The sequence below is a fragment of the Crocodylus siamensis genome, chromosome 2 (assembly GCF_052110815.1).
Source record: "Crocodylus siamensis isolate JL-2025a chromosome 2, ASM5211081v1, whole genome shotgun sequence".
NCBI classification, from domain to species: Eukaryota; Metazoa; Chordata; order Crocodylia; family Crocodylidae; genus Crocodylus; species Crocodylus siamensis.
In genome coordinates, this window is record NC_143396.1 from 210,725,454 (window position 1) to 210,752,820 (window position 27,367).

General features: G+C 38.3%; 1 protein-coding gene across 2 annotated transcripts in view; it reads left to right on the plus strand.

Annotated features, from left to right (window-relative positions):
* CD44 (CD44 molecule (IN blood group)) overlaps nt 1-27,367 on the plus strand; it is a 100,838-nt gene that overhangs the window by 60,571 nt on the left and 12,900 nt on the right. Inside the window, exons 8-22 of one of the 2 annotated variants that reach the window (XM_090032932.1) lie at nt 219-329; nt 1,662-1,766; nt 2,419-2,586; nt 5,963-6,118; nt 7,832-7,996; nt 9,739-9,918; nt 11,691-11,873; nt 13,635-13,802; nt 15,854-16,021; nt 16,916-17,083; nt 18,375-18,557; nt 19,456-19,623; nt 21,901-22,074; nt 26,304-26,426; nt 27,182-27,260. In XM_090032932.1, coding sequence (XP_089889058.1) covers nt 219-329; nt 1,662-1,766; nt 2,419-2,586; nt 5,963-6,118; nt 7,832-7,996; nt 9,739-9,918; nt 11,691-11,873; nt 13,635-13,802; nt 15,854-16,021; nt 16,916-17,083; nt 18,375-18,557; nt 19,456-19,623; nt 21,901-22,074; nt 26,304-26,426; nt 27,182-27,260 — 2,299 coding nt within the window. The remainder of the gene's footprint in view (nt 1-218; nt 330-1,661; nt 1,767-2,418; nt 2,587-5,962; nt 6,119-7,831; nt 7,997-9,738; nt 9,919-11,690; nt 11,874-13,634; nt 13,803-15,853; nt 16,022-16,915; nt 17,084-18,374; nt 18,558-19,455; nt 19,624-21,900; nt 22,075-26,303; nt 26,427-27,181; nt 27,261-27,367) is intronic. The other variant, XM_090032933.1, reaches the window with a different exon arrangement.

Here is a 27,367-nt window from a genome sequence, read left to right on the forward strand (position 1 = left end):
GGAAATTCTGCAAATATGATTTATTTTTACAATAAGCATAAGTAATAGATTTTGTTTTGTAAAGAAGGTACCTCTCTCTCCAGTCCTTTTCCTGTGCTTAATAAACCACTAAAAAAGCAGAGCATACTATAAAGATGGGAAGGAATAAAGATGACATGTTTTGGACTGATGGGTCAGCAAATGAGAAGTTTATAATAGGTTTAACATAATCATAGCAGATAAGGATTTAGACGACAGTTATCCAGAAGAAGAAACTGAAGATCCATTTAGTTCTGATTATGTTTCTGGATGGGATGACGAATACAAGGAAAAGAGTCCTTCAATTACAAGTAAGAGAAATTAATTCTAATAATGTTATTTCCTTAATATGTTTAAAGCCCATCAATATACATCAATAAAATGGATATCTTCTGCCATTGACACATTTAAGCAGCTATGTTACATGGCACTCATAGCACAGACATATGTCAGCTAGAAAAGTAGTTATGGTAGTTATGGTCCATCAGTGACTAACAATGGAAAATGAAGGACATTAGAATAGTGAAACATGTTTATTATCTACCATGTTCATAATGGAACAAGCCTGTTGTGAACTGGTGCAATGAATTTTCTACCACACAAAATTTACAGCAGTAGTGATCAGCTATTAAAAAAGTCTCCTATAAAATACCCTTGGCATTTCACAGCATGGCCTAAGTTAGAAGATTAAACATATTTTTTTACACAGCTGTTAACACTTACTTCTGTACTTAGTTTAGGTACATGAAGAAAGGCTTCCCTGGTGGGTTATTTGGCATGGGGGGAGGTAGTGTCCTTCTAGCAATGAGCTTCATTAGCCATTCTTAGGAGAATGTATTGTTTTTTTTTGAGATGTTTGTTTTATTCTTTGCCAAAGTTTGGGGTGTTTCTGATGGGGATTTTCTTTGGTTTCATTTCTCCTTGTGTTGCTGGTTTAGTACATATTGTATTTGTGTGCATGCTGGTTTCTGTGACTTCTTTGCTGGTTGCATGGCTACAGCTGGGAGAAATATTGGGTTACGCTACATGAGGGTTTGTCCATAATCCTTATGGACTTTGTCCTTGCATTAATAATTTGTAGTTTATTAAAATGAATGGTTTGCGTCCTTCTGCAGTGGTCGGATTCCTCCTAATTTTTCCATATGTGTGGTGATAGATTTTAACCCTGAAGGGTATAATGGGTGTAATGGTGATAACTGAAGACCTTTGCTTACTGTATTGTGCGTTAGCTCAATACAAAGACTTCTAACACTAAACTTGGCTTCCGTAGGCACATGGCAAGAATGCTTTATCCACATTCAGATCCATTGTGTTCTTTTGGTGCACCATAATCCTTCTAGCCTGAGTTAAGAGTAACAAGCTGTTGCAGCTATTATAATGGTGTTGTCACTATTTCCACTATTATTCTGTCACTCTTGTTTCCCTTAATATCCTTGGGAAACAATACAGCTTCTGAGAACTGTGAGATGTGTGATATGTGATGGATGAGAAAAACAGTGATGCCATGGTAAACACTAGGCTTCCATCTATATTCATCTCATATACATTAGCAATATATTGCTGATGTATAAAAAAGACTAATAAAATATGGGTGGTGGCTCAGCAAATCCGTGTTGCCATTGAATCCTCCATTGTCCTAACAGCTATGGATTCTCAAAATGCTATATTTCTGAAAAACACTACACAATCTCATTGGAGACCTGCCTATATAGAGGACAAGGAGAACAAGCCTACCTCTTCCAGCAAGGGTAAAAAATTTAAATAATATACAATTCAGCTTTGAGAGATAGTTCTTGAATGTATAAATTCTATAACTCTGATGTTACGGTGAAGCCAATCCTAATGCTGCCAGCATTATCAATATTTTCATACTTTAGCTTGGTATGACAACTTTATACTTTGTGGACTAGAGCCCCCAGAGTTGGTATCTATATATCAATTTAAATATATCTCTGTAATGTGTTCGTCTATGAGGCTGCTGCTTCTGACCTATATCATGAACAATGGTGTTAAATGTGAATTTCTACATGTAAAATATCACTTACCAAGTTAAAATAAGCCTCTTTCTTATCCACTATAAAATGTCTGCTGTAAAGTCATCATTACAAACAAAAAGTGTGAAAAATGAGGTCGGTAGTTCAGGAAATAAAAAGTAAAAAATGTACGTTAGTAATTACTCATGCATATATTTCTCAGCAAAGTTATAGTCTCTAAACCATCAACAAGATTTTAGTGGGTAGGAAAGTGATTAAATCAGGGCCTTCTTTCTTGCTATCTATTGCGTAGGACATGTGAAATTAGGGCTTCTTTTAGGCCCATATGGGACAAAAGCTGAGAATAATGGAGGTACCAATTTTGCAAATAATAAGTTCACAATCAATTCAAACATATTCAAAACAGATGTGGACTCCCATGGTGATGCAAAGCAAGTAGATTCAACCCAAGATCCTTTGTTGCATAATGTTCATCTTGGATGGGACGAGCAGGAGAGCAATACCAGAAATAGCACTGTGGATACTGTGAAGCCTACACTTTTCCATGAAGTGGAAAGTGGCCATTCTTCTTCAGGTATGACAATAAGTAATAAATTGGAGACAACATATATTTGCCTATAGGAATAGAAAATTAATTATAATAATTTTATTTCTTTGTAGCCCAAGATCTTTAGGTAGACACTCAGTAGATACAAACTAGCTATAATGGAACTATGCCAGTTTATACCAGCTATGAATCTGACTCCTGATGGCCATTTAAAAAGTGATTTCTTAGGAACATGGCTGATTTTAGTTACTAGTAGATTATGACTGATGTTATAAGTATAACCCCTCTTAAAAGAGGGGTGTACGGTTGTGGAGACTCAGTTTTTCACAAAAGTACCTCAGTTTAACAGGAGGAGAAAAACAAGCTTGATTTGTGTATACACATTGGCATCTAAACTGTAACCCAGCATGGAAACTTGATAATAGTATTACCCCTTTCAACTGTATAACTTCAAAAGCCAACTCCAACAGTCTCACTAGGACCCCTTGGGGTGAACCTGTTCACCTTGCGCACAGCCCCAGCGGTCCCAGATGGCACAAGGACATTTACTGCACTACAGTCACACTGACAGCATGAACTTTTGTAGCCTTTTAAGTACAACTTGCTCAAGCCCTGCTCTGTCACAGCAGATACTTTCTCTGATGGGGACTTCTCAGTGGGGAAATCAATCCTTCTCTCAGTTACACTCAAACCAGGTTCCTCCACAGTCTCCCTGTGGCCTCTTTCAGTGGTACATGGAACATACAAAGAGCAGGGCTCCTCCACACAGCTTCAGGCCAAATGACACTCACCTTGAGCTCTTCTTTCCCTCTTCATCTCCTGTAAGCCCTCAAAGCAGTCTGGGGGCTGTAGTTCAACCCAGCTCTCTAGGTCTGGTTTTCCTAGACTTGGAGAAAAACCAGTCCCTCATGACCAGAGACAGGGGTCAATAGAGTATTCTGATTATAAATAGAATAAAGAAATTGGCCTTATAGTAGCTTCAAAGATTCTGCTACTTTCCAATCATTACCATTACACCACGGCTCGTGACACATGTTATGTTTCAGCGGTGATTAACAAGTTAATTGTGCTTTCAATAACAACTAGCCACACATGTAACTCAGTTTAAGGACTTATAATGTAGTGAATGAACCACAAAGCTGTTCCACATTATATGTGGAAACGCTTTGTGGCTTTTTTGTATCATGCCTTAAATTGAACATGAGCCTGGGGCCTGTCAAAGGCCCATGTGCCACCCAGATGGACAGGTTCTGGTACACGGGGGGCCTTGCACTGGGTTACTGGTACCAGGCTTCTCATGTACAGGGAGGTTTAAAACCACATGTGTCACCTAGTGCACAGGAAGCATGGCACTGGTGTGTGGCAGCCTGATGCCTGACTCCCCATGCACCTATCTGACTGTCAGCTGGGGCCAGGGACAATCAACTGATTAGTTTCATTTTGCTGGAATAGTGGGAGCCTAGGCTCCTCCTGTACCAGGAAGTAAGGCACAACTGGGATCTAATCCAATTGCCAAAATCATGTGTCGTGTCCTGTCCTGTCATGCGCTGGACATGCAATTGTTGAGATTGAAGATTAGATTCTGTCACACCTAAAAGTGAATATATGTCAAGGGCCTAGAAGATCCTTTTTAAGCTCCCTTGCAAAATTTGAGTGAGGATTAGTCCTGGGATTTCTTTACAGATATTCCGTCCTCTAATCTTGTTTTGTTTTAGACAATTGTTTGTCCCTGCTAGTGTACTGTCAAGAAATAGCTTTCTCTGGAATATGTCTTTTTTAATGTCAAACTCATGTCAAACTTGAAAGTTTGCTCATTCTCATAGATAGGTAGAAAGAAAACAGGAAGGAAATATTACTACATGATATCTAAAAGTCTGGAACACACTGTATTTTCTGTACCTAGACGTTAATGAATGTTTTGGACATTTATTTTGAAAGTTGGAGTAATGACATACCAAAAGCTATTTCTCACACAATTTAGCTTCAAAATACCGGCTTTGAGGGAAACAGGCAGATGATTATCTGTATAGTGATGAGTGCCTCCCTAGTCCCTTGTTCTGTTAATATGTGAGCATGTGAAGAGGAAGAAGCTCTTTGCACATAACAGTATATTCATCTTCCTAAGAAACCATTTCTTTAGATAGTTGAATTTGAAATTAAATCTGATACTCTGAGAAGCTGAGAGCACCAGCATCAGGACAGATGGCAATGAGCAAAATACATTCAATAATGCTTTAAATAAGGATTTATGTGATGTACCTTACTGTTGACTATAATATTATAAGTAGTTCTAGTTAATGAAGGTTGTGTGTCTGGAGAGTGCTGCCTCTGATGGTCTTGGTTGCTGATGACATGATCCTTGTTTAGAGGATGAAAAAAATCTAAACCAACAAAAAAAAAACCCACTTAAGAGTGCAGTATTTGTTTCTTAAGACTTTATGTGGTGGGTTCTTCATGTCTGAATGGCCGTGGTGTAATTTTTCTGGATTACCTCTTTTTGCTGCCATTTTAACTTCTATTGCATGTGCCTTAGGCCATGAACACATGAAATAGATATCCCAGGAAAACCTTAGCAGTCTGAGCCAGGAGGAGGAGGGATTGCGATAACATAATTTAGCACAAAAAACTGAGAGAAATCTGTCCTACTTCAGGGCATTTTATTCTGCTTCAAATTCAGAGACCTTTTTTCTTGGAGCAGTATAACTACTTCCTGGGATAGCTTTTCATTTGTGTAGTTACCTCTTGGGTTTTGCTTTGAGGTTTCCCTTTCTTGTTGTGTAGCCATGGCTTTGGCAAAATGCTAGTATCATTACTTTCTCATTTCTGGATTCTGCCCAAAAAAATGGGTAGGTTCTACCTTTATTCTGTAATCACATTGAACTAGCCATTCCAATCATGCCATCTGGTGAAGGTGCTGATGATTCAGAACTGAAATGCAAATAGTGGTGGTATTTAAGGACATTTTTTGCTGCTTCTGTCTGTAGCTCAATGATTGCACGTTTAATAAAGTATATAATATTTTCTATTACACCTCTGGGCTCTATAACATTGACTCCAATAAAAAACATGATGTTGCTTTTCAATCTTTTCCCAACTACCTTATCAAAACTACTTTTTCATTTGGTGCAGACATGAGCAACTGTTCTATAGAAATGAGTATAGCCCCAAACCAGGAGGGTGCTGGCTGCATGTTCTTTTATGGATCCATATTAGAACATTGTCAATGGATGATTGAGATATCAGATATTCTGTAGAACAACAGCGAAGGCATTATTCCTGCTTTAATACTTGCTACATTAAGACTATGATAGGGTGTATTTTAAAAACAAGAAATGAATTTCAGGATAATGGTGGTGGTTCTTTTGCAAATATGAAGTTCAAAATTGATCCAACATTGTTGTAGCAGCTGAGGACTCCAGTGAAGAAGAGCCAACCCAAGATCCACTGTTCCTTGGTGTTCATCCTGGAAGGAATGTTATAGACCACTCTCTCAATGCCACCAATGATAATGTGCTACCTGGAATTACTCCTCCAACTAAAAGTGAACATTCTTCTACAGGTATTAGTATGAGTAACTAAGTGAGATCATGGCAGCACTTATACTTTCTGCATTAGATCCATTTTGAGTTCAATAATGTCTGAAACTAAATGTCAGTACATTTATTAGGCAGGGATACTGTTACCCTTAGGGAATGGAGAGCATTGTCCCATTGTTTTTGCTATACAGTTAATTAATAATGTTGAGTTAATTAGGTTAAATATAAAGCTGAAACAGAGCTTTGGATTTTGAGAGTGTTTAAGCATCTTGTTCCACTTCATCCCATTAAGGAAAACTGCACAAGCTATACAGTACCCAGATTTTTATTGACTATGGAGATAAGAGCTATATTTTGTTGGGGTGTGTGCAGAAATGCTTTATTCTACTGGAAGCCAGAGGATGGAGTGTGACAAGTGCAGTGTGGTAGGCAGTGTGGTAGCCCTTTGGATGTGCATGAGAAACTTCTTAACAGCCTGTTTGAACATGGTAAAAATGTTGTTTCTGGCAGTAGTATGTCATGTAAATAGCATGAGATGGGACAGTTAGAAGTGCAATACTTTTTAATTAGCTGCTTTATTAATAGGTGCATTGGTTTCTAAGGCCAGAAATTACTGTTACTATGATCTAGTCTTAAGTGTTGAATAAGAGATTAAATTTCAAGTAATTCTTCCATTGAACCCATATTAGTGTGTTGAGCTAAAGGATTAGTTAGTGAAGTTTGTATGTATGTAAAAAGACCTTTTATGAAGAGTTCATTGCTTGAAATGTGGATTTTGAGGAAAGCATGATAATTCCCCTAAAAATATCTGAACTTTTTTTCAGTATAGTTAGTGCAATTTTCTCTAGCTGTCTCAATCTTTCTGATGATGGTTTATCACTTATTGTGCAGGGAAGTCTTTATTCTGTGCTTCTAATTAATGAACTTTTAGTTCACCATGACCCTGTCACCTATGGAATGCATTTAGTCAAGGCAAATATTCTTAGACTGTATTTAGACAGTCGTCTTAACCCTATATGCATTATGTTTTCCAGTGCATCTTTGGAAGGCTTTTAACTTTGATGGGTAAATCTGGTATGGTGGTGGTACTTCAAGACATTTCTGACTGCATCTCTTTTTGTCTAAGCAATAGCAACTTGAACAATGATCAGGGTATGCATTTATTTTATCAGCAGGAATTTACATGCCAAAATATCAGCATAAATGTGCCTTTTCGGTTTCACATATGTTTACACATCTATTATAATTATCCAGCCAAAGTATGTGTAGCACTCCCACAGTCAAAGGCAACTTCCCTGGAGCCAAGCCTACAATTAAGCAAAGAGATACTGTCTCAAAAGAGAAAGTTAATTATTACTTCCACATGTATGAATCCAGAAGTTACAGTCTCTGTGGGTTAATTGGTATCTATCCAAGATGAATTAGAGGTGCAAGTTGTTGTTGCTAGTTTTTCTTCTATTGTGGATACCATAAACTTTTCTGCAATTGCCTTCTGTCATGTGGACATTCTCCAGTGAACTTGCTTTCTGAAGATTAGGGCAGTACTTATCAGAAACAGAGAATATCGGGATGCTGAGGAAAAAGATGTGTGGCTACTTTTCTTTTCTCATTTTCTACACTATATTCAGCAGTAAAGGAACAGGAGTTATTATGTAGAGAAAAAGAGTATAAGGTAATAATATGGATGATAATTCTGCAAGTTATGTTCACATTTGATTCAAACATCATCATAACAGTGATCGCCAGTAAAGAAAAAGAACCTGAAGATTCAACCCAAGATCCGTTGTTTCATGGTGTTCATCCTGGAAGGAATGTTGTAGATCATTCTCTCTCAAATGTCACTAAGGATAATGTACTATCTGGAACGTCTCCTCCAAGTGAAAGTGAACATTTTTCAACAGGTATTAGTATGAGTAACTAAGTCAGATCATGGGAGTGGTTTCATTTTCTATGGCATTAAAACTATTTTGAGTCCGATAAACTCCGAGACGATACCAATTCATCTATTAGGCTAGGACATAGTTCCTCCTGAGTAAATGAAAGAAATATTGTCCCCTTATGTTTAAGTTTTGAATTACAGTATGGTTACATGTCAAGTGCATACGAGCTGTGTATTTTGAAAGTTTTTAGGTATATTCTCCCATGAAAAACAAAGATGGAAGTCATACATTTTAGATAGAATCATAGGAAGTTAGGGTTGGAGGGGATGTAAGGAGATCATCTAGTCCAGCCCCCTGCTCAAAGCAGGACCATCCCCAACTAGATTGTCCCAGCCAAAGCTTTGTCTAGCTGGATCTTAAAAGCCTCCAAGGATGGAGCTTCCCTCACCTGTCTAGGTAACTTGCTAGCACGAAAATTCTTCCTAACATCTAACCTAAACTTCCCTTGCTGCAACTTGAGATTGTTGCTCCTTATTCTGCCATCTGCATATGGATACACCATACATGCATATGGATCCTGAGCCTGTCTTTTTATTTGGTTACCACTCAGAGCTAGGTTATGGAGATAGGAGTTACTTATTGATTGGGAGTTGAGGGGGAAGCTGGAAGATGGAGTGTGACTCATGCAGAATGGAAGTTAGTGCTGTTGTGTGCACTGTACCATCCCTTTGGATGTGCATTAGAAGCTCCCTAACATCCTCAGAGTTTCCTGTTCTGGAATGGTAAAAATGCTTTTTTCCTTAAATTGACACCATGTGAGTGGCATCAAAGGGGAAAGCTTCAAGTGCAATATGCTTTTTATTAAAGATTTGTATCTAGGTACTGTATTATCTTAGCATTATTAAAATTGTTTTATGCATAGATTCATTGCTATTTAAGCTCAGAAAAACTGTTAGGATGGTTTACTTCTACCTGTGTTATAGCTCATAAAATATCGTTCTTGGGTGAAGGTAGTGCAGTTTTCTGTAGCTCTTTCAGTCTTTATGCTGAATGGCTTATACCACATCTCTTAGAGTCAGCAATTATTGAAATATTTTTATTTGTGTGGCCTAATTTGTCATTCAGAAGTGTTGCATAGTGCATTTTCATAATTGAAAAGTATGAGTTTAAATGTTTCAGGGAATACATTCAAATGATCATGCATTTAAGAGAACATAAAAGAAATAGATTATCTCAGTTGTCAAAATTTCCCCATCAGACAAGAAGCACAACAACTTGTATGAAGCAGCAAAATCTCTAATAAGCAAATGTATTCATCACTGTCACACTGAAGGAACAGAATACTTATGTCATGTGACCAGGTTCACATTTCAGTTACAAATAGGCAAGTTGCCACTGCTGCTCATTTCCACTCTTACTTTTATCGCCATTGTCACTAGTTTTCTATAAAAAAATGTTTCAGAAAAGCTACAGAGCCTTATATAGAAAGATGAAGAAAACAGCAACAGTGGTCAATACAGAATGTAACGTCATCTTTGAGTTTTTTTTCTTATGCTGTAAAGCCCAAATTCAAACAATGCTAAAGAGTGTTTTTAAATTTAAGTTCATTGAAGTAATTAAGCTTATGTTAAAATGATTGCTGAACCACAGCCTAAATACAACAAAAAGAGGTCTTTGGTAGAAAGAAAATGAAGGTGAGAATAATATACATAATGGATGTGTAAATAATAAGTTCCCAATTCATAAAACAACTATTTTAACAGCAGAAGACTCAAGTGAAGGTGCCAGACTTGAAGGCTCAACCCCTAGCTCACTGTCCCCTTTTGAATCAGGATGGGACAATAAAGACAAATATCCTGCAAATACCACTGGGGATAGCATGCTACATGGACTTATTCCTCCAAATATGAGTGAACATGAAGAAAATGAAACTTCTCATTCAGGTACCAGCTATATGACTAAAATAGGTTGCAATGGAAATATCACATTCCAAATGCCAGGCATTAGTTAATTCTGTCTCCCTACGTTATACGGAAAGGAATTTTTAGAAATACTTTCATGACAGCCTGGTTTATTTCGTAGCATTTCCCCTCTCTCCTTTACTGTTAGTTTATTGTAAATAGCATTAACAGCAGTATAGAAATCTCTTATTTTATTCACAGGTCTAGAGTGGTTCCCTCAATGGAGTTTATACATGTCAACACTAAAATATACAATGGCATTCAAAAGTTGAATTTCACAATAACTGCTAATATGTGACTAAGAAAAAATCCTCCATATCCTCCAAAAATGATAAGGGCATTTGTTTGTGGTCCCGAAGTCAAACTTCTTTCAACTGGGCTCATGTTAGCCTTTATTATATCACCCTTGGGTTTTGTTATGGTAAAACTGTGGTTTAGGAATATACATTTGGGGTGTACACAGAAGTTACTTCTGTTGCATGATCAGGCCTCAGTGCCATGACTCACATGCATGGCTGCTGAGTGCTTTAGAAGTGTCTGATTACATAACATATTAATCCTCATCAAATGAGAGATCAGATGAAGGCACTCTATTTTAGAGAAGGCACTCTACTTCTGTTCCCTAGGGTCAATCTCTGGTGCAGTCACCCAGCCTTACTCCTGGGGCTGTCTGCAGAAAGGGAGGGGGAAGGGAGGAGGGCTGAGCTGCGAGCTGGGGTTTGCCTGGCCTGAGCTGGGGAGGGAGGGAGGGGATGGTGAACCGGAGCCCCCCTGCCTCATAGTTCCCCCCCCACACACACACACACCTCCTCTTCCAGCTCAGGCTGGGCAAACTCCAAACTGCAGCTCACTCCTCTTCCCTTATCTCCACTCCCATCCTGCAGAGAGCAGACAGCAGTGGAGCTGGGAATAGGTGGTGGGGCTGGGGGAGAGGGGTGGTCCCTCCACTGCAGGGGTTCCAGAGACAGGCTCCATCTTTCCCCCATGCCCTTGACCCACAGGCAAATGTCTATTTGGTTGCGGGGGGTGCTTTAACTCATGGTGCTTTATGTAAAGTACCATGAGTTAGAGCAGGGGTCTGCATGTCTGTCTGCCCCTTTGGTGGACTGCTGATGGGTTATTGATTAGCTTTTCCATCACCTTGTCTCTGTGGTGTGGCAGCAATCCTCTTATAATAAACCACTGTTTAGATAATTTAGGCAGTAGATTTCCTATTAAATCACAGCAGTAGTATGTTTCCAACATGCCATACATCTTTCATGTGTGGTATATTTATGTCTTTCATGTCAGTGAAGGATCTTTTCTCCAGTTCATAGTTGGAGTCTGTCTGTTTGGACATGAGTTACTGTAACATATATGAGGCAGTGAAATCTTAAATGAAAAAAAACTATTACTGTTGTTGCTGTATTTACATAATGGAATCATCCTGTTCACTGTGGTCAAAACTGCATTACAGAGATAGTGGATGCTGTTATTTCTCTTGTCTTGCTTTTGTGCTGTCCATTATAAGTGGAGTTCTCTTCAACTGAAATACTGCCAGTAAAGAGCAGAATGGTCTTAGTTAAAAAGGTAGGAAAACTGGTGATAACATGGAACAAAGCAAAGAACTCTTCTTCCTAGTCTTCTTCTATATTCTAAATAAGAAATGTCAAAGAGCAAAGCTTGTTATGAACAGCACAGAAAATGAAGATGAAACTTGTGTACGTGGTGGTTCTGCAAACATAAGTTCACATTTAATTCAACCATCATTGTAGCAGCTGTGACTTCCATTGATGGTTCCCTACGTGAACACTCAACCCAAGTTCCACCATCTGTTGTGGATCACCTAGGAGGCAGCACTGAGGAAAAGTATCCCACAAAAACTACCGAGAAGAATGTGCTATTTGATCTTACACCATCAAGTGAAAGCAAAAGGGAAGATCAAGCTACTCAGAGAGGTACCTTTAAGAAAAATGAATTACATGTATTTTAGCTTCTATTTTTGGATGACATTAGTCCTTCTATATCTGGGTTATATTATTTTTTTTTCTGTTGTTGATAAATGTAAGAGGCACATAGAGAAAACATTTTATTTATACCACAGGAAATAAGAAATGAGTTGGTTGCATTGTGAGCTCTTTTTGTTTGGTTCCTTAACTACTAGATTTTTGTATTGGAATATAGTCTTGCTTCTTTCCTGCAGCTAAGACATACACATTCTTGCTTCAGAAGAACTGCTTTTTACCTTACTAGCATACTAGCAGTTAACAAATGAAAATGCCTAACAGAAATATCAGATAAATAATTTAACCTATGCTTTCAATGACATCCCCAGAGGATAATCCCCCATGTTTCAAAAATAAATCTACGTCCTTAATATTGTGTCTCACAGTAGTGTGTACCCTTCTTGGTATCACTGTGATGGGCTATTCTCATTTTGCTGTTGAATCAATTAGTTGTTCCTTCTGTGATATAAAATAGAAAGGTTTACTAAGTATATTTCAAGCTACACAGCTTGATCTTTCCCTTATCCTAATTTAATATAGTTATAGTTTTCTTTCAGTTTTAACAGAGTTTAAATTTGGGAAGGTGAATCTGTTGGTAATGTATTATTCATGACTTTTCCTAAATGTTTAGTCATTTGGTGAGACTACAATTCATAGTAAAGAGCACTGTCTGGATTATATGGTCAGTGATTTTATTTTATGAGAAAACTGGCTTCTCTCCTACATTACCAGGAACCTAAGAATTTCTTTTGTCATTGCTTTACTTAAGTTGTAATCTGGAAGTATAAATTCAAGAGAGACTGCTGCTGTTGGGTAGCTATTTTAACTGCTACTCCCAGGGTATGTCTACATGTGCATTACCTAAATGCACATTAAATTTAGTACCTCCGGGCATTTATATACATACCTTTTCATCCCATGATGTGCCAGAGCTCTGGCGGGTTGAAGCAGACTCATGTGCGGAGAAGACTTGATTAATCAAGTCTTCTCTGCACATGAGCTGGTGCGTGCTGCTGTTTTGTAAGCGGCGAAATACGCATCAGTGTGCAGAAAATCGCGGTGGTGCACTTTTGAACTAAAACACCTCCAATGTGTTTTAGTTCAAAAGCAGCTGCTGCCATTTTCTCAGTGCTGATGTGCAGTTTGCCACTTATACAATTGCATGCTTTGGAGTGCTGGCCACTTTTAAAAGTGTCCAGCACTGCGGCACAAACGTGTACAAATACCCTCCATTGTGACATAGAAAACAAATGCACGTTTGGGTGCCTTAATGCTCAGTAACAAATGTACATGGTTTTTAAGTGACGCTTAATGTGCAGTAGTGTATTTTACTATGTATTACTGTAACTACACAGTTTTTACATGACACTTTCATATGCATTAAAGCACATGTGTAGACATGTCCTTGTCTGAGGTTTAGGGATTTAACAGAAAACTGAGATCTAACAGAAAGTGCGTATTGCTGCTTTCCCCCTTCCCACTTCTACCTAGATACTCCTAGCAAAAGTGTTAATCCCCAGTTTTCAGGTGGGGTTGGACTAAACAGCTGAGAAAGCCTATGCTGAAATGAAACATGCTTTCATGATTAAAGACCTCTGCAAAATGTTAACTGGAAAAGGACAGGTATAGATAGAAAAAACAAATGATGAGAATGAGGTGGCTAGAAGCTTTACAGTTATTAAGCTCCCAATTGCTTCATCGTCATTGTAACAGATGTGACCTCCAAACCTGAAGCCTCAACCCAAGGGTCGCTTTGGCATGATATTCCCCCTGAATGGGGAAATGGAAATGAGTCTTCCACAACTACCCCCAAGGATGGTGTTCTACCTGGAATTGTTCCTCCAAGGGAAAGGGATCATAAAAATGACAGTTCTTACACAGGTACCTGTAAGAATAATGAACTGTTGTTCATTATTGTTGCTCAGTATTGTTATTACTTCTCCGTTATGGTTGGGATGGCTTCAATTCTTGATGTTAGTGCTTCTTCTATAATAGGTTAAAAATCTTCTGGTGAATTATAGCAATAAGTGCCAACCTGATGTCACAACATCTGGTTATAGGAAATCAGTGTAACAAAAATTTGTTCCGTATTATGGAATTGTTTGTTTTGATGTTTTCTGACTTTTGTCAGGGACATTATTAATATTTTTTCCCCTTGTTTTTTCCCCCTGTGTTTCTGGGTTAATACTTATTACAGATAAAATGCTGTAAGAAAAAGGCTTGGTTTATATCGGGGATGGGCAAAATGCAGCTCGGGGGCTGGATGCAGCCCACCAAGCCATTCTGTCTGGCCCATGAGGCCCCTAAAAAATTAATATTAATCTGCCCTGGGCTGCCTGTCATGTGGCCCTTGATGGCTTGCCAAAACTCAGTAAGCGGCCCTCTCCCCAAAATAATTGCCTGCCCCTGGTTTATATCCTAATTTTGCCACTAATCTTTTATTTGGTGTGACTGGTAAATTGCAAATGTATATAGTGGATAGTTCTCAAGTTAATTCATAACTCTGCATGATTTGAATAGTTTCTACTAGCTATTATAACAATGGCTGTTTTCACTGCTTCGTCAGTTTCTGGATACTGGTGTGATGGAGTTTTCCAATTTTCCCTCTCTTGACTTTGTATTAGATGCTTATCACTGTAATGTTGTCAGCTAGTTCTTTAGTAAGGCATGCTTACTGGGCTGTATGCCGGTCATTTTGCAAGATGGATGGCTTGGTGGTGGCAAACTCATTCACTAGCTCCTTTATTCCGACTAACCTTGGTGTGCTTGCAATTAAGGAATGTAAATCTGGTGAGTGGTGGTATTTTTCAGTGAGACTTTCTGACTGTATGTCCTGGTAGCTCAGCAGCAATCCCCTAATACAAGAGTGCCTTTTGGCTAATGAGGACAGAGGGTTTCACAGTAATTGTAGTGTCATGAATATCATGAATTCTCGATTCCGGTGGTGCTCAATCTTTCCAAGGTCAGGGCACCACTCCACTGCTTTCTAAAATATAGTGGCATCCCCAGTTAAGAACCACTGTTGGTGCTGCCTCAACTTACCTCAGTGCTTCACAACCAGGTTCTGCTGTCTCCAGATAAATTTGCTCCACAAGACTGCTACACAGCCATCTTGGGAAGGGCTGTGGCAACCAGCACAGTGCTGCTGCGTTAGGACTGTGATCAGTCTAAAGTAGGCAGAAGCTGCCTAGTGCTGGGTAGTTCTTCCCAGTCCAGCCTCTCCTATGCTCCTCCTGGAAACAGGCATGCAGATAGAAGGGACCAGATCAGAAAGGGCTACAGCCAAGCTTGCTCCTACCTTTTTTAAGATGGTCACAGCCCTAATGCAGCAGGAATGCACATAGGACAGTTTTACCTGGCTACTGCCATAGCACCTACGAGAGGAGGCTCTCAGCACTCCAGGTACCCAAGAACACTGGTTGAGAACCACAGCTCTATTCTCATTGATCGTAGTCTCTTATGATATATGTGGCTTTTCTCAGCACTGTGGCATGTTCTAAAGAATGCCACTATGTAAATCAATGTTGGCATAATGAAAGCACAATAAAATCTCAATCAATAAAATCTCAAAAGTGAAATCATTACCATGGTTGTTGTATATGGTGCCAGTATATTCCATCTCTGATCACTCTTAAGCTACAAAGTCAAAGCATTGCTGCAACCTGCTTTTTTCATACTCTTTCCTTTGTGCCCGCTGTCCCTACTCTAGACCCCTGAGCAAGTATGGGTTAAAAACGTGAAAAAAAACCACACAAAAGTAGTATAAAGAAAAAGAAAAAGTCCCCTTTTTTCTCTTATTCTGCTTTAAATATGGTGGAAGTGTTGTAAAAGATGATGATCAAATGTGGAGAGAAGAACTGAGGATGAACATATTGTAGGTGGTAGTTTTACAAATATTACATATACAGTAAACTCAACCATCATCATAACAGATGTTGTCTCCACTGATGAAAGCTCAACCCAAGATTCCCTGACACCAGCTCATAAACCAGGATGGGGACCTGAGGGCAAACATCCCATTAGTACTTCGAGGAAGAATGTATCACATGAAACTACTCCACCAAATGGAAAAAAAGAAGGAGATGAATCTTCTCATACGGGTACCAGTAAAAATAATGGACTGTGATCATTTTACCACCTTGTGTGAAATGAGACATTATTTCTTCTGAATACGGCTTCTTTTGCTATTAGACCTATTTCAACATCTTGCTACTAAGCTTCATTTAGACCAAAATGATTGCATGGAATCAGCTAAAGAAAAAATTCCTGTCTCCATTAACTTTTCCATTCCTTTTTTCTTTTTGGACGTGGTAGGATGGTGGAAAGGTTACAATTATTGGCTTTTCTTCTGCCTTTTTGCTTTATACTGGGAAGAAGTGGTTGAATAGTGGTAAACAAGATTCCCAAGTATAATTATTTGTGGGTCCAAGCATTATATTCAATTGATAAATCTTTTGTTATCATGTTATTGTTATTCTGAGGCAGCCAGGGATTCACTTAAACCAAAGACATCCCACATGCCCTCAATTGTCAGGTTGCCTTGCAAGTACAGCAGTCCTAACCCAGTGGTTCCTAAATGCCATGACTTTCTCCTGCATTGCCAAGAACCTAAGCCTTCCATTTCTTGTCATCATGCCTTAATGGTGGTGTGATCTGGTTGAGTAAGTCCAGTTAAGCATGCTGCTGTATGAGAGCTATTTTGGCTGGTTCCATTGACTTGAGAAAAACCTGAGGGTGGAAAACGATACCGTCTGTCGTATCACAAATGTCAAGAAAACACACATCCATGCCTCTTCTTGCATCCCAAATGCCCAAAGCTTGTGGCCGTGACAAAGGTGGTATTAATTTGTGCTGCTTGGCCTTTTTGCCAAGGTATAGTGGGGAAAATGCCAGGTGTGTGGGTGGGGGAAAAAAAAAAACCTAATGGAAAAAATAAGGTGTCCAGTGGCTTTACAGTTATTGAGCTCCCAATTGCTTCATTATCACTGTAACAGCTGTGACTTCCACACCTGAAGCTTCAACCCAGGAGCCTCTTTGGCATGCTATTCCCCCTGAGTGGGGCAATGGAAATGAGTATTCTACAAGTACCCCTAAGGATGTTGCGTTACCTGGAGTTACTCCTCTAAGAGAAAGAGATCATAAAAATGACACCTCTCATACAGGTACCTGTAAGAATAATGAACTGTGATGTTTTTCCTTCTGGATGGGATGTTTGTAATACTCTGTTTGAGCTATGTCACAGTTACAGTACGTTAAAAACCTCCTGATAAATTTTCATCAGTCTCACTGAGTTGGTTTCACTGTATCTTAGGAAACAAGCTATTCAGGGATTTAATTTTTTTTTTAGTTGATAAATGTTGTTTCTTTTGCTGTTTCCTCAGTGTTTTGGAGTTATTTGTTTGAATCTTCTCTTATCTTTGCCCTGTGTTACTGGATTACGTTTATTTAAGTTAAGTTGTAAGTTAATTTGATTGGACTGGGCACCTGCAAATGTAGAGCCTGGACTTCTAAACAGGTCCCATGTAGACTGTTTCATAATAACCTTGTAGCATTTGAAACTGGGTTTCCCTCGGTACTAATAGGTATTTTAACTATCACTGCTCTTGATACTCTATTTCTTGGAATTGGTGTGATGTAGTTTTCTAGTTTGCCTCTCTGTATTAGATGCTTATTGCATGATGACTTCTTAATAAGGGTCTTGGGTTGTTTGCTGATCTGTATGCAAGGTGTACATCTGGGCGATGGTAAACTCGCTTCCTGCTTCCTTTATTCCTGCTAACTATCATATGATCACCACTGAGTTTATGCTTTCGTGTACTTGCAATTTGAGAATGTTAGTGTGGTGCAGCATTGAGGACTTTTCCCTTGCCTTGTCCCCCTATCTCACCTGCAATCTTTTTTTATTTTAGAGTACTGTTTGCACAATGAGGGATGGAAATGTTGTAATTGATGTGAAATTCTCCATTCCAATTCATTACAACTTTCATATTGTGTATGCTTCCCATATCACCCAAGCATGTTTTAAAGGCTATCATGTCCATTGCAAAAATGATTTGATGAAATCTCAAAGGAAAATCACTGCTGTATTTGTTGGAAGTGATTCTGCAGCACCATAGCTCTGATCTCTTCTGAGTTTTTGAATCAAGTAGATTCATCTTTCTGCTCTTTTGGTCTTTCTTCTGTGGGCATTGCTACTGGGACTGTTCTCAATAATGCCACTGCCTGAAATCAGCAAAAAGGTGTTGGTTAAAGAACTGAGAAACCTTGAACAGTGTGAAAGAACACATAAAGCCCTTTCTTCTTTTTCCCACATTTTGTGCTGTAAAAACAGTTGAAATGTTGTAAAAGATAATAGTGAAATGTAAAGAGAAGAATTAAGGGTGTAAGAATTATAGGTGGCATGATGGTTCTGCAAATATTTCATTCACCTTCATTCAACCATCATCATAACAGCAGTTTTCTTCACTGATGCCAAACCTGAGGACACAACCCAAGATTCTCTAACACCAGCTCATAAACCAGGATGGGGACCTGAGGCCAAACCTCCCCCTAGTACTTCGAGGGAACATGTGTCACATGAAACTGCTCCACCAAATGGAAATGAAGAAGGAAGTGAATCTTCTCATACGGGTACCAGTAAGAATAATGAACTGTGGTCATTTCACCACCCTGTGTGAAATGAGACATTATTTCTTCTGAACACGGCTTCTTTTACTATTAGATCTATTTCAATATCTTCCTACTAGCCTCATTTAGACCTCATTGCATGGAGTCAGCTAAAGAAAAAATTCCTGTCTCCATTAACTTTTCCATTCCTTTATCGAAGGAGGAGAAGGAAGACCATGGGTTATTCTTATGGGCCTTTCCTCTGCCTTTTTGCTTTATTGTGAGAAGAAGTGGTCGAAGTGGTAAACAGGATTCCCAAGCATAACAATGTGTGGCTCCAAGCATTACAGTAATTGATAAATCTTTTGCCATCATGCTATTTTTATTCTGAGGCAGACAGGGATTCACTTAAGCCAAAGAAAATCTGTATGCCCTCATTGGTCGGGTTATTCTGTGAGTACAGTCCTAGCCCAGTGATTCCTAAATGCCATGACTTTCTCCTGCACTGCCAGGAACCTAAGACTTCCATTTCTTATCACCGTGTGGTGTGATCTGGTTGTGTAGGTCCAGTGAAGTGTGCTGCTGTATGAGAGCTGTTCTGACTGTTCCACTGACTTGAGCTCAGAGATTCACAGAAACTTGAGTTTCAAATGGAAGCTGGTACATTGCCTTCCCCCTTCCTGCTTCCATATCCATACTCAGAGAAGACAGGTTAAGCCCCAGAGTAAATTAATCATCTGAGTCAGCCAGAGTTGCTGTAAATCTGATGAAAAGGCTCTCTCTGCCTTTCTCCTCTTGTGTTCTAGAGACTGCAGAAAAGTTAATGGGAAAGGCCAGGTATGGGAGGGAGAGGAATTAATAACAAGAATAAGGTGTCTAGTGGCTTTGCAGTTACTAAGCTCCCAATTGCTTCATCATCGCTGAACAGCTGTGACCTCCAGACCTGAAGCCTCAACCCGAGAGTCTGTTTGGCATAATATTCCCCCTGAAAGGGGCAATGGAAATGAGTATTCTACAGCTACCTCCAAAGATGTTGCGCTACCTGGAGTTACCCCTCCAAAGGATAGAGATCATAAAAATGACACCTCTCACACAGGTACCTCTAAGAATAAGGAACTTTATTGTTATTTCTTTGTCTTTTTTTTTTTTTTGGATGGGCTGGTTTTATCCTAGCTAGTACATTGTAAGAATAGTTTTAAAATCTTCTGAAAGATTTTTGTTGTCCATGTCAAGCTGACATCACTAGAGCAGACTGCAGGACATCACATACTGAGATTATCTATTTTTTTATTTGGAAAATTAGGTTTGCATGGTGTTTCCTTGACTTTTTTATGTTGTTTGTTTTGATTTTCTCTTTTTTCTCCCTGTCTTGCTTTATTGACACTATTATAAATAGAATATTATCAAGAAGCCTTATTTATACGTAATTTGGACCCCAATAATATTTTATTACCCTGGAACAGTCAACTGCAAATGTGATCCTTGGACTTCTAAACGGGCTATAAGTAACTGCATAATAAACTTGTGGGACTTGAGTCTGATGCCTATGTAATAATAAACTTTTTTAACAATTGTCCTTTATTCTACTCTCACTTTTCCTGCATAATAGTATAATGTAGTCTTCTAAGTCTGCTTCTTGCACTATGTCCTAGATACTTATTGCCAATAGTGTTGCATGATAACTTCTTTATTGAGGCCTGCTTCTTGGGTTGCTTACTGACTTCACAGCTTCCTGGTGGCAAATTCATTTGCTGGTTTTTGCATTCCTTCTTTCATATGATCACCACTGAGGCATAAGTCTGGCAAAGCAGGGATGTTTTCAATTAGTTTTTCTTCTTGTTTGTCCTTGTGGCTCGACCTCAATCCATTTGAAATTAAATTCTCCCTTCAAATTCATCATAACACCTTTAAATCATGTGTGCCTTCTGTGCCATCAAAGCATGTTCTGAAGGCCATCATCCAAGATCAATCACAAAAATGGTTCGGTGAAATCTAGAGGAGAAAACCATTGCTCTATTTGTTGCATGGGGTTCCAGTGTGATCTTCGATCTGTGATCTTTGCTGAATTTTAAGGTCAAGTGGTTGCTGCACCCTTTTCTATTGATGGCCTTTGATAGCTCAGCATTTTAATAATCTCATGTGGAACTGATGTCACTATAGCAGGTATCAGTAAATCAGCTGCTCAGAATCTCTTTTTTTTTGGTAGGGGTATAATTCCTCACTTTGGTGTTTTCTTGACTTCAGGAAGAGTTGGTTCTTTTAGATTTTTCTCATATTCCTTTTCTGGTTGGTAGATTGAAAAATATTGCATAAAATGCTCTTAAACAACCTTGACTTGTATCATAATGTGGCCATATATGTTTTGGCTGATTTGCCAAGTCATTTACAAATGTGAATGCTGAACGTCTAAACAGTTGCAAAAGTAAATATTTTATAATAACTTCAAATGATTTGGACCTGTAAATCCCAGGTAATCCTGGGCATTTTATTAGTACCTCTTCTCATTATCCTCTTTTTATTTCTCTATATTGGAATCATGAAGTTTTCCAATATTGCCTCTCTGGACTTTATATTAGATGTTGATTGCTGATAAAGTTGGAGAATAAATTCTTTAATAAAACCTATGTTTGGTTGATGATCTTTACTCTAGGTGTAAAGGTGATGGCTAACTCTGATTTCTTCATTCCTTCTACTTTTGATGTGATTACCAAGTATAATTTAGTACACTTGCAAATAAGGAATGTAAACATGGTGCAGGGGTCATGTTTTCGGTACGGTGTAGCAGCAGTGTTTGGATAGCTGATGCCCGTGGCTTAGCAGCAACCTCTTTACTCTAGAGCACCATTTGAATAATGAGGGAAAGGAAATGTAACAATAATTGCAATGTTAGGAATTTTTCAGTCCAACTTTTCTTATGCTCTTTTATTTATGTACCTTTCATCCACTAAAACTTGTTCTTAAGAATATCGTGGAAATTCTGTTGCTAAATGAATCGCTGAAATATCAGTATAGGAAATAATTTCCTAATTTGTAGATGTCATTCCAATGTGTAGCATGTCATCAGCCCTGAGCTACAGGGTTAAGTGGTTGCTGCTTCCTGCTCTTTTGATGGCTATTCTTCTGGGTCTATTGTAACTATTACTTGTCTTCTGGCTGACACCAGTACCCTGAGAATCAGTAGGAGGGAGTTGCCTAAAAAGTTGAAATAACAATGCAAATGTGAAAGAAAATGGAAAAGCCTTTCCTGTTTTGCTGTAATGTTACCAACATTTGAAAGATATCTGTCTGTTCTATAAGCGAGGAAGGAAAAAAAATGTGAGTGGTAGTTCTTTAGATGTTAAGTTTAAAATTGCTTCGAACATAATTGTAACAGTTGTGGATTCCACTGATGGTTCCAAATATGAAGCTTCAACTCAAGAGCCACTGACACCTGGAAGGGATAAGGAAGACATATATCCCACAAAGAATACAAGGCCTGCTGTGATACCTAATCTTTTTCCCGAAATTGAAAGGGATCCTGGCAGAAAACCCACCCCTCCAACTACCAGTAAGAACAACAACTTTCAATCATTTACCCTACTCCTTGATTTTTCCTGATTGTCTTGGGCTGTATTTGTGTACCTACATTTATAAAATTTGGGGAGGAAAGTTGTGCTCAACACAGGGCGAGCATGGTTTGGTTCGGTTTTGTTAGCAAGGTACATGACAAGAAAGTATTTAGTTAGTTCTTTATTAATTTATTATGAGTGAGATGATTTAAAATTAGTGTTTCTAAGAATTCTTTTGGCAAGACTTTAGTAGCATTTCTTTTTTTCAGCAATTATGGCATCGTCTCAAAAACTTCATACAAATGCATATATTACAAGACATGATTACAATTACTTTTGTCTGCCTGTGGTGGCACAGACAGTATGGTAAATACTGGCTACTATACTTTTTTGAGAGGTTAATACCATCTTTCTGCTTTCTTATTCTGTCTCTCTACTCAGTTCAGTTTATTCACCCTCCAACAATAGCTGTTTTGAAAGCTAACAAAATGACATCCATCTATCTCTTTTTCTCTGTCCTTATACCATGAACACACCAAGGAAGCTAATCTTCACTATAATATTTTTCCCTTTGTAATGTTTGTTGTTGGGTAACCTGTTTTTAATTATTTCCCTCTCTGTATACTTGGAGGTAACAAGCTTTACAACTGTCAGCAGCTTCTGTTTTAAAAGCTGGTTTGGGACATGAGAATGTGAAAAAATACATGGAACACATCCATGAACACAACCGTGTTGCAACATGAAAACAATATTTTGGGGAAAATTAGGGACTTTTCCTTAGAACCAAAGGTACTTTTCATGTAAATCATCAACCCAAAGACTAGGATTTTTCTAAATGTTATTTCTTTTCACACGTGCTCAGCCAAATTCTCTGCTGTCATAACTTTGTGCAAGTCGATGGAGTCGTGTCTCATTGAATCTAATTCACAGCCAATCTGTGGTTATTTTTTGCATGTAACAAGGAATATGAAAATTTATACATACAGCATCCTTCACAACAATGTGTTACAAGACAGTCTATAAAACATAAAAATTAAAGAGAGTCAGAATTTGCCTCTAATAAACTCCTTTTTAATTTGATTTTCAAAAGAGCCTGAATCAGTCTACTTCAATCAACTACTTGATTGAAGTAGATTTCTTCTATAGCAGTGGTGCCCGGCCATGGTGCCTAGCTGGGAAACTTTAAACATACTATCCTTTTGCACCAGTTTAGCTCACGTGTTACTACACTGACTTTGGTCACTCTTAATTTATCTTGGCATTTTTCAGATTTTAGTGAAAAAACAATATGCATGCAATGCAATGAAATAAACCAAAACAAAATAAACCCTTAGAGGGAAAGATCTTTAAAAGAGACACCATAAATATAAATTTAATGTAGACATATTCTATAAATGATACTTCGTTATCTATTTATAATGATTCAGTATGTAACTCACTCATGTCTCTTGTTTTCTAGTTCCCTGTTCTCCCTGACTTCCTAATGTACTATTCAGATATCAGACCCTAGGTAGAAGATATAGTTAAACTGCTCTTCTGAATGTGTACAACCTGTAAAAAGTCAGAGGGGATGTCATTTTCATGATGAAAAGCTGTTTTGCAGTGTCGGTGTCATGACGTCAACAAGGCCCTATAAAAAGTTGGTGGGGAGGCTTGAAAAAATAAGTCCATCTTTTTCTTAGCAATGGCTGTATCACAGCAGAACAGTGGGTTTCATGTGTATTACCATGGGGAATCGGCGTCTACTTTGGGGGTTCATTTGTTTGCAAGATGTGTCCTGTGTATCATGAATTGAATGAAAAAGAAAGTTCGCTTCACATAATAATAGAACGTATTTGAAGGTCTATTCTGAGGAAACTCTTTGCTCAGTCAGCTGTGTCTCCTGCTTTTGTCTGCTTTTTCTCTACAGTTATGTACAGCTATGAGCTGCCATCATAAAAATGACTGATCTTTTGCCCAAAAGACGTTAGCAGGAAAGTGAAACTGCATTTCAAAAATACAAATGCAAAACTCTCATAAGGAAGGAATAGTAAAACGTTGCTATAAGATGAATATCACAGAAGCTCTAGTCCCCCCCACATCCACTTTTGGACCCATTAATCCTGGGCATTGTGAAAGTTTTAAGTGTTGGTAATAGTACAGTCAAAATCTTTGGTAAATATTTACTGAGCAATAAATAACCATTGAGTTCCTTGGGGCTTTATGGATGGAGAATTGTGTTGCCTTCCCTCCTGGAAAACATTACAAGTATCCTTCACAAAATCCCTTCAAGACTGTGTGGTACATAAGCCAATATAATAGTATGTTAATCTTTGTCTGTGTTTTTGGAAACTATATGAAATCTCCCAGCTGCTAATTTCAGTGCTCAGCCATCAGTGTTGAGCTATGAATTTCCTGTGGGGTAGCATGAAGCAGTGCATCAGTCAATGAGTTTCTGGACAATTTTCAAACTGCTCTGTGGCTGAATTCAACAGTAGAAAAATATGCTGCCTAGTTTTTGCATTTGGCAGCTATCGTTAGAGAATGCGGTCTCACCTTCCCTGGAAATCTTCAAGAGGAGACTGGATAGGCACCCGGCTGGGGTCTTATGACCCCTGCCACCCCCAGTGCTCCTTCCTGCCCATGGCGGGGGGTCGGACTCAATGATCTGTCTAAATGCCTTCCGACTCATTGATTCTATGATTCTATGAGGTCAAAGATTTTGGCCACAGAGAAGTTGTGAAGCACCTTGAAGAGCAAGGAAAATAAATTTCAGTGAAGCATATGATGGGATTGAAAATGAGGGCTGGGAAAGGAGAAGGGAATGACATGATCTATTTAGTAGGCCACAAAGATAATTTTATTGGCTAAATTTAATCTGACTGGAATTGGTACCAGTATGCAAATAGAGGAGGGTAGGGTAGATTTACACTTTGTAGATTAACTGTAGTAGATACATATACAGTATAGCACAGCTTTCATAGGCTGAAATTCCAGCATCTGATAAAGTGAGTTTCAGCACATGGATGTGTGCTATATATGCTCACACATGTATGTAATTATATATATAATCTACTTTGGTTAGTTTATGAAGTGCAAATCTATCCTGCCTGTTACTTGCCTTCAGACGAACATGGCTAACTGTCTCTGCAGAATAGAGGAGGCCAGAGATGCTACTTTCATCAAGAATAAAGTTCATTGTGGCATGGCCCAGCTGAGTGCTACTTTATGAGAAATAGGACAGACTGGGGGTAAGTCTGGACTGCAGACTTAATGCTACCTCCCAACCTAATGTTTTTATGTGTCTCTCTGGGCTTTTGCTTCTGAGACCTGCCACTTCTGCATATTTGAACTATATCAACAGCCAAATAGTGTCATGTAATGTCTGAAAGAATCACTTTGTATAAAACTAAGAAACTGAGTTGATAATGGTCCAGTTTTGCACAAAAGAGCACCTGCCCCACACCTCATCCTTTGTCCTTGTCTCTGTTATGTGGTCAGTTCATATTGCCACATGTTGTTTGTGCCCTTACATGCTGCTTACATGCAAGAGTACAGAAAACCTTATCCCCAATAGGAACCACATCCTAATATTTAAGAGCCCAGTTCATGAAGTGGTTATCGCATTTAATGCTGACCAGAAAGTAAAAATCTGTTTCATGAAAAATGCTGAAGTTTTGAAATTTGATTTTGTTCTGCATTAGAAAATAAAACTCTTCAAAAAAAAAAACTATCCTTATATAATGGATTTGTGATGAAATGGCTATTTGCAGATCTAAATAGTGAAGGTTTCCTTTGGTCTTTCTTTTTTCTCTTTGGGATTGACCAGACATTCCACTTTGGACCTCAGAAACCTTCTTGGCAACAAGCTTATCAATTCATTTTTTCATTTTTCTTGAAAAATTTAAAACCATCTCTAATTCCATTTAAACCATTACAGTATAGAATGATCAAAAATGAAATCTATCAAAAACATGTCAGTGAATGTCATGGAGAAACTGAATCATGTGGTTCATAGAACCAACGCTACTCTTACTTGGACCAAATGGGAAAGTACTTTTATGAGGTGGAGTCTGCATAATTTTTTTTATATTACTTTAGGGTACATTTTGTAGTTTAAATTCCTTCTTTCTGAAAACATACCTGAGATCTGTAGTTATGTATATTTAATTCTAAATAGACAAGTCAGTGCTTAGTAATTCAAAATATTTCTAACTTGTTGTGCATAATAGATGGATTTTTTTTCTAGGCTTTACAACTAATAGATCTGGCCGCAGAAGACCACACATAGGAGTTATGGATGCAACTTCTTTTCCTGGGCAGTCCACAACAATAGCAGTAATTTCACAACCAAGATCAGCAAAGATACCAGGTTGGTTTCTGAAGTCATTGTCTTTGAGATCCTGAGCACAGAATAATAAAAATAAGGGACTGAAATATTTATTATAGAAATGTATACTATTTATTTATTACTACCAATGTATGATTATTTCTGATTGCCATCTTTCCTAAACTTTAACAAACATGTATTGGAACACATGGGAGTTTTGCAATAGTGAAAATAGGACTCTAGGAACTATTGCTTGACTACAGTATTCCCATTGTATCATGCCCAGCACAATGAAAATTCAAGTGCTTCCATAAAAATATTTAAAATCACAGTACTTCACATTTCAGTAATGTGTGGGAGCACATGACAGGTAGCTTTGAAAACAAACTAAAGCTCTAGACAGCAACTGCTTTAGAAGGGGAGGAAAAGTTCTTGCTAGGCAGCATGTGTCAGCTGTTTCAATGAAACTGTTATGTCTGGATGCTCCGGGACATAAGGGACACATTGGAGTTAAATCACTATACGTTTAACCCTGAATGAATAGGGATAGAGTCGCAACACTTTTTGTACACTTGTGTCTCTATAGGAGCATGGATATGTAACAGGTGCATCATACCATGTTTTACTAATGTCATTTGATACTAGTGTAATTGCTAGTTCTGTCTATACCCTTTCATTTTTTTATATTGGAAAAGATCTGTCATTGGGAGAAGTGTGAATGAATGTAAAAGTACCATCATGCAAAACAAAAAAGTTAAGGCTAAATTTAAGTGGCCATATTATTCCTCAATTCACAGAATGGCTGATCATAGTTGCTGCTCTTGTGGCTCTGATATTGATTCTTGCAGTCTGCATTGCTGTCAACAGTCGGAGGAGGTAAGGAAGCCCCTTTGTATCTTTGGTCATCATTGCTTTGGAACATATTGCTTTCCTGCCTTTACTGCTGTGAGTCTGAAGATTCCTGGGAGCTTCATAACATACAT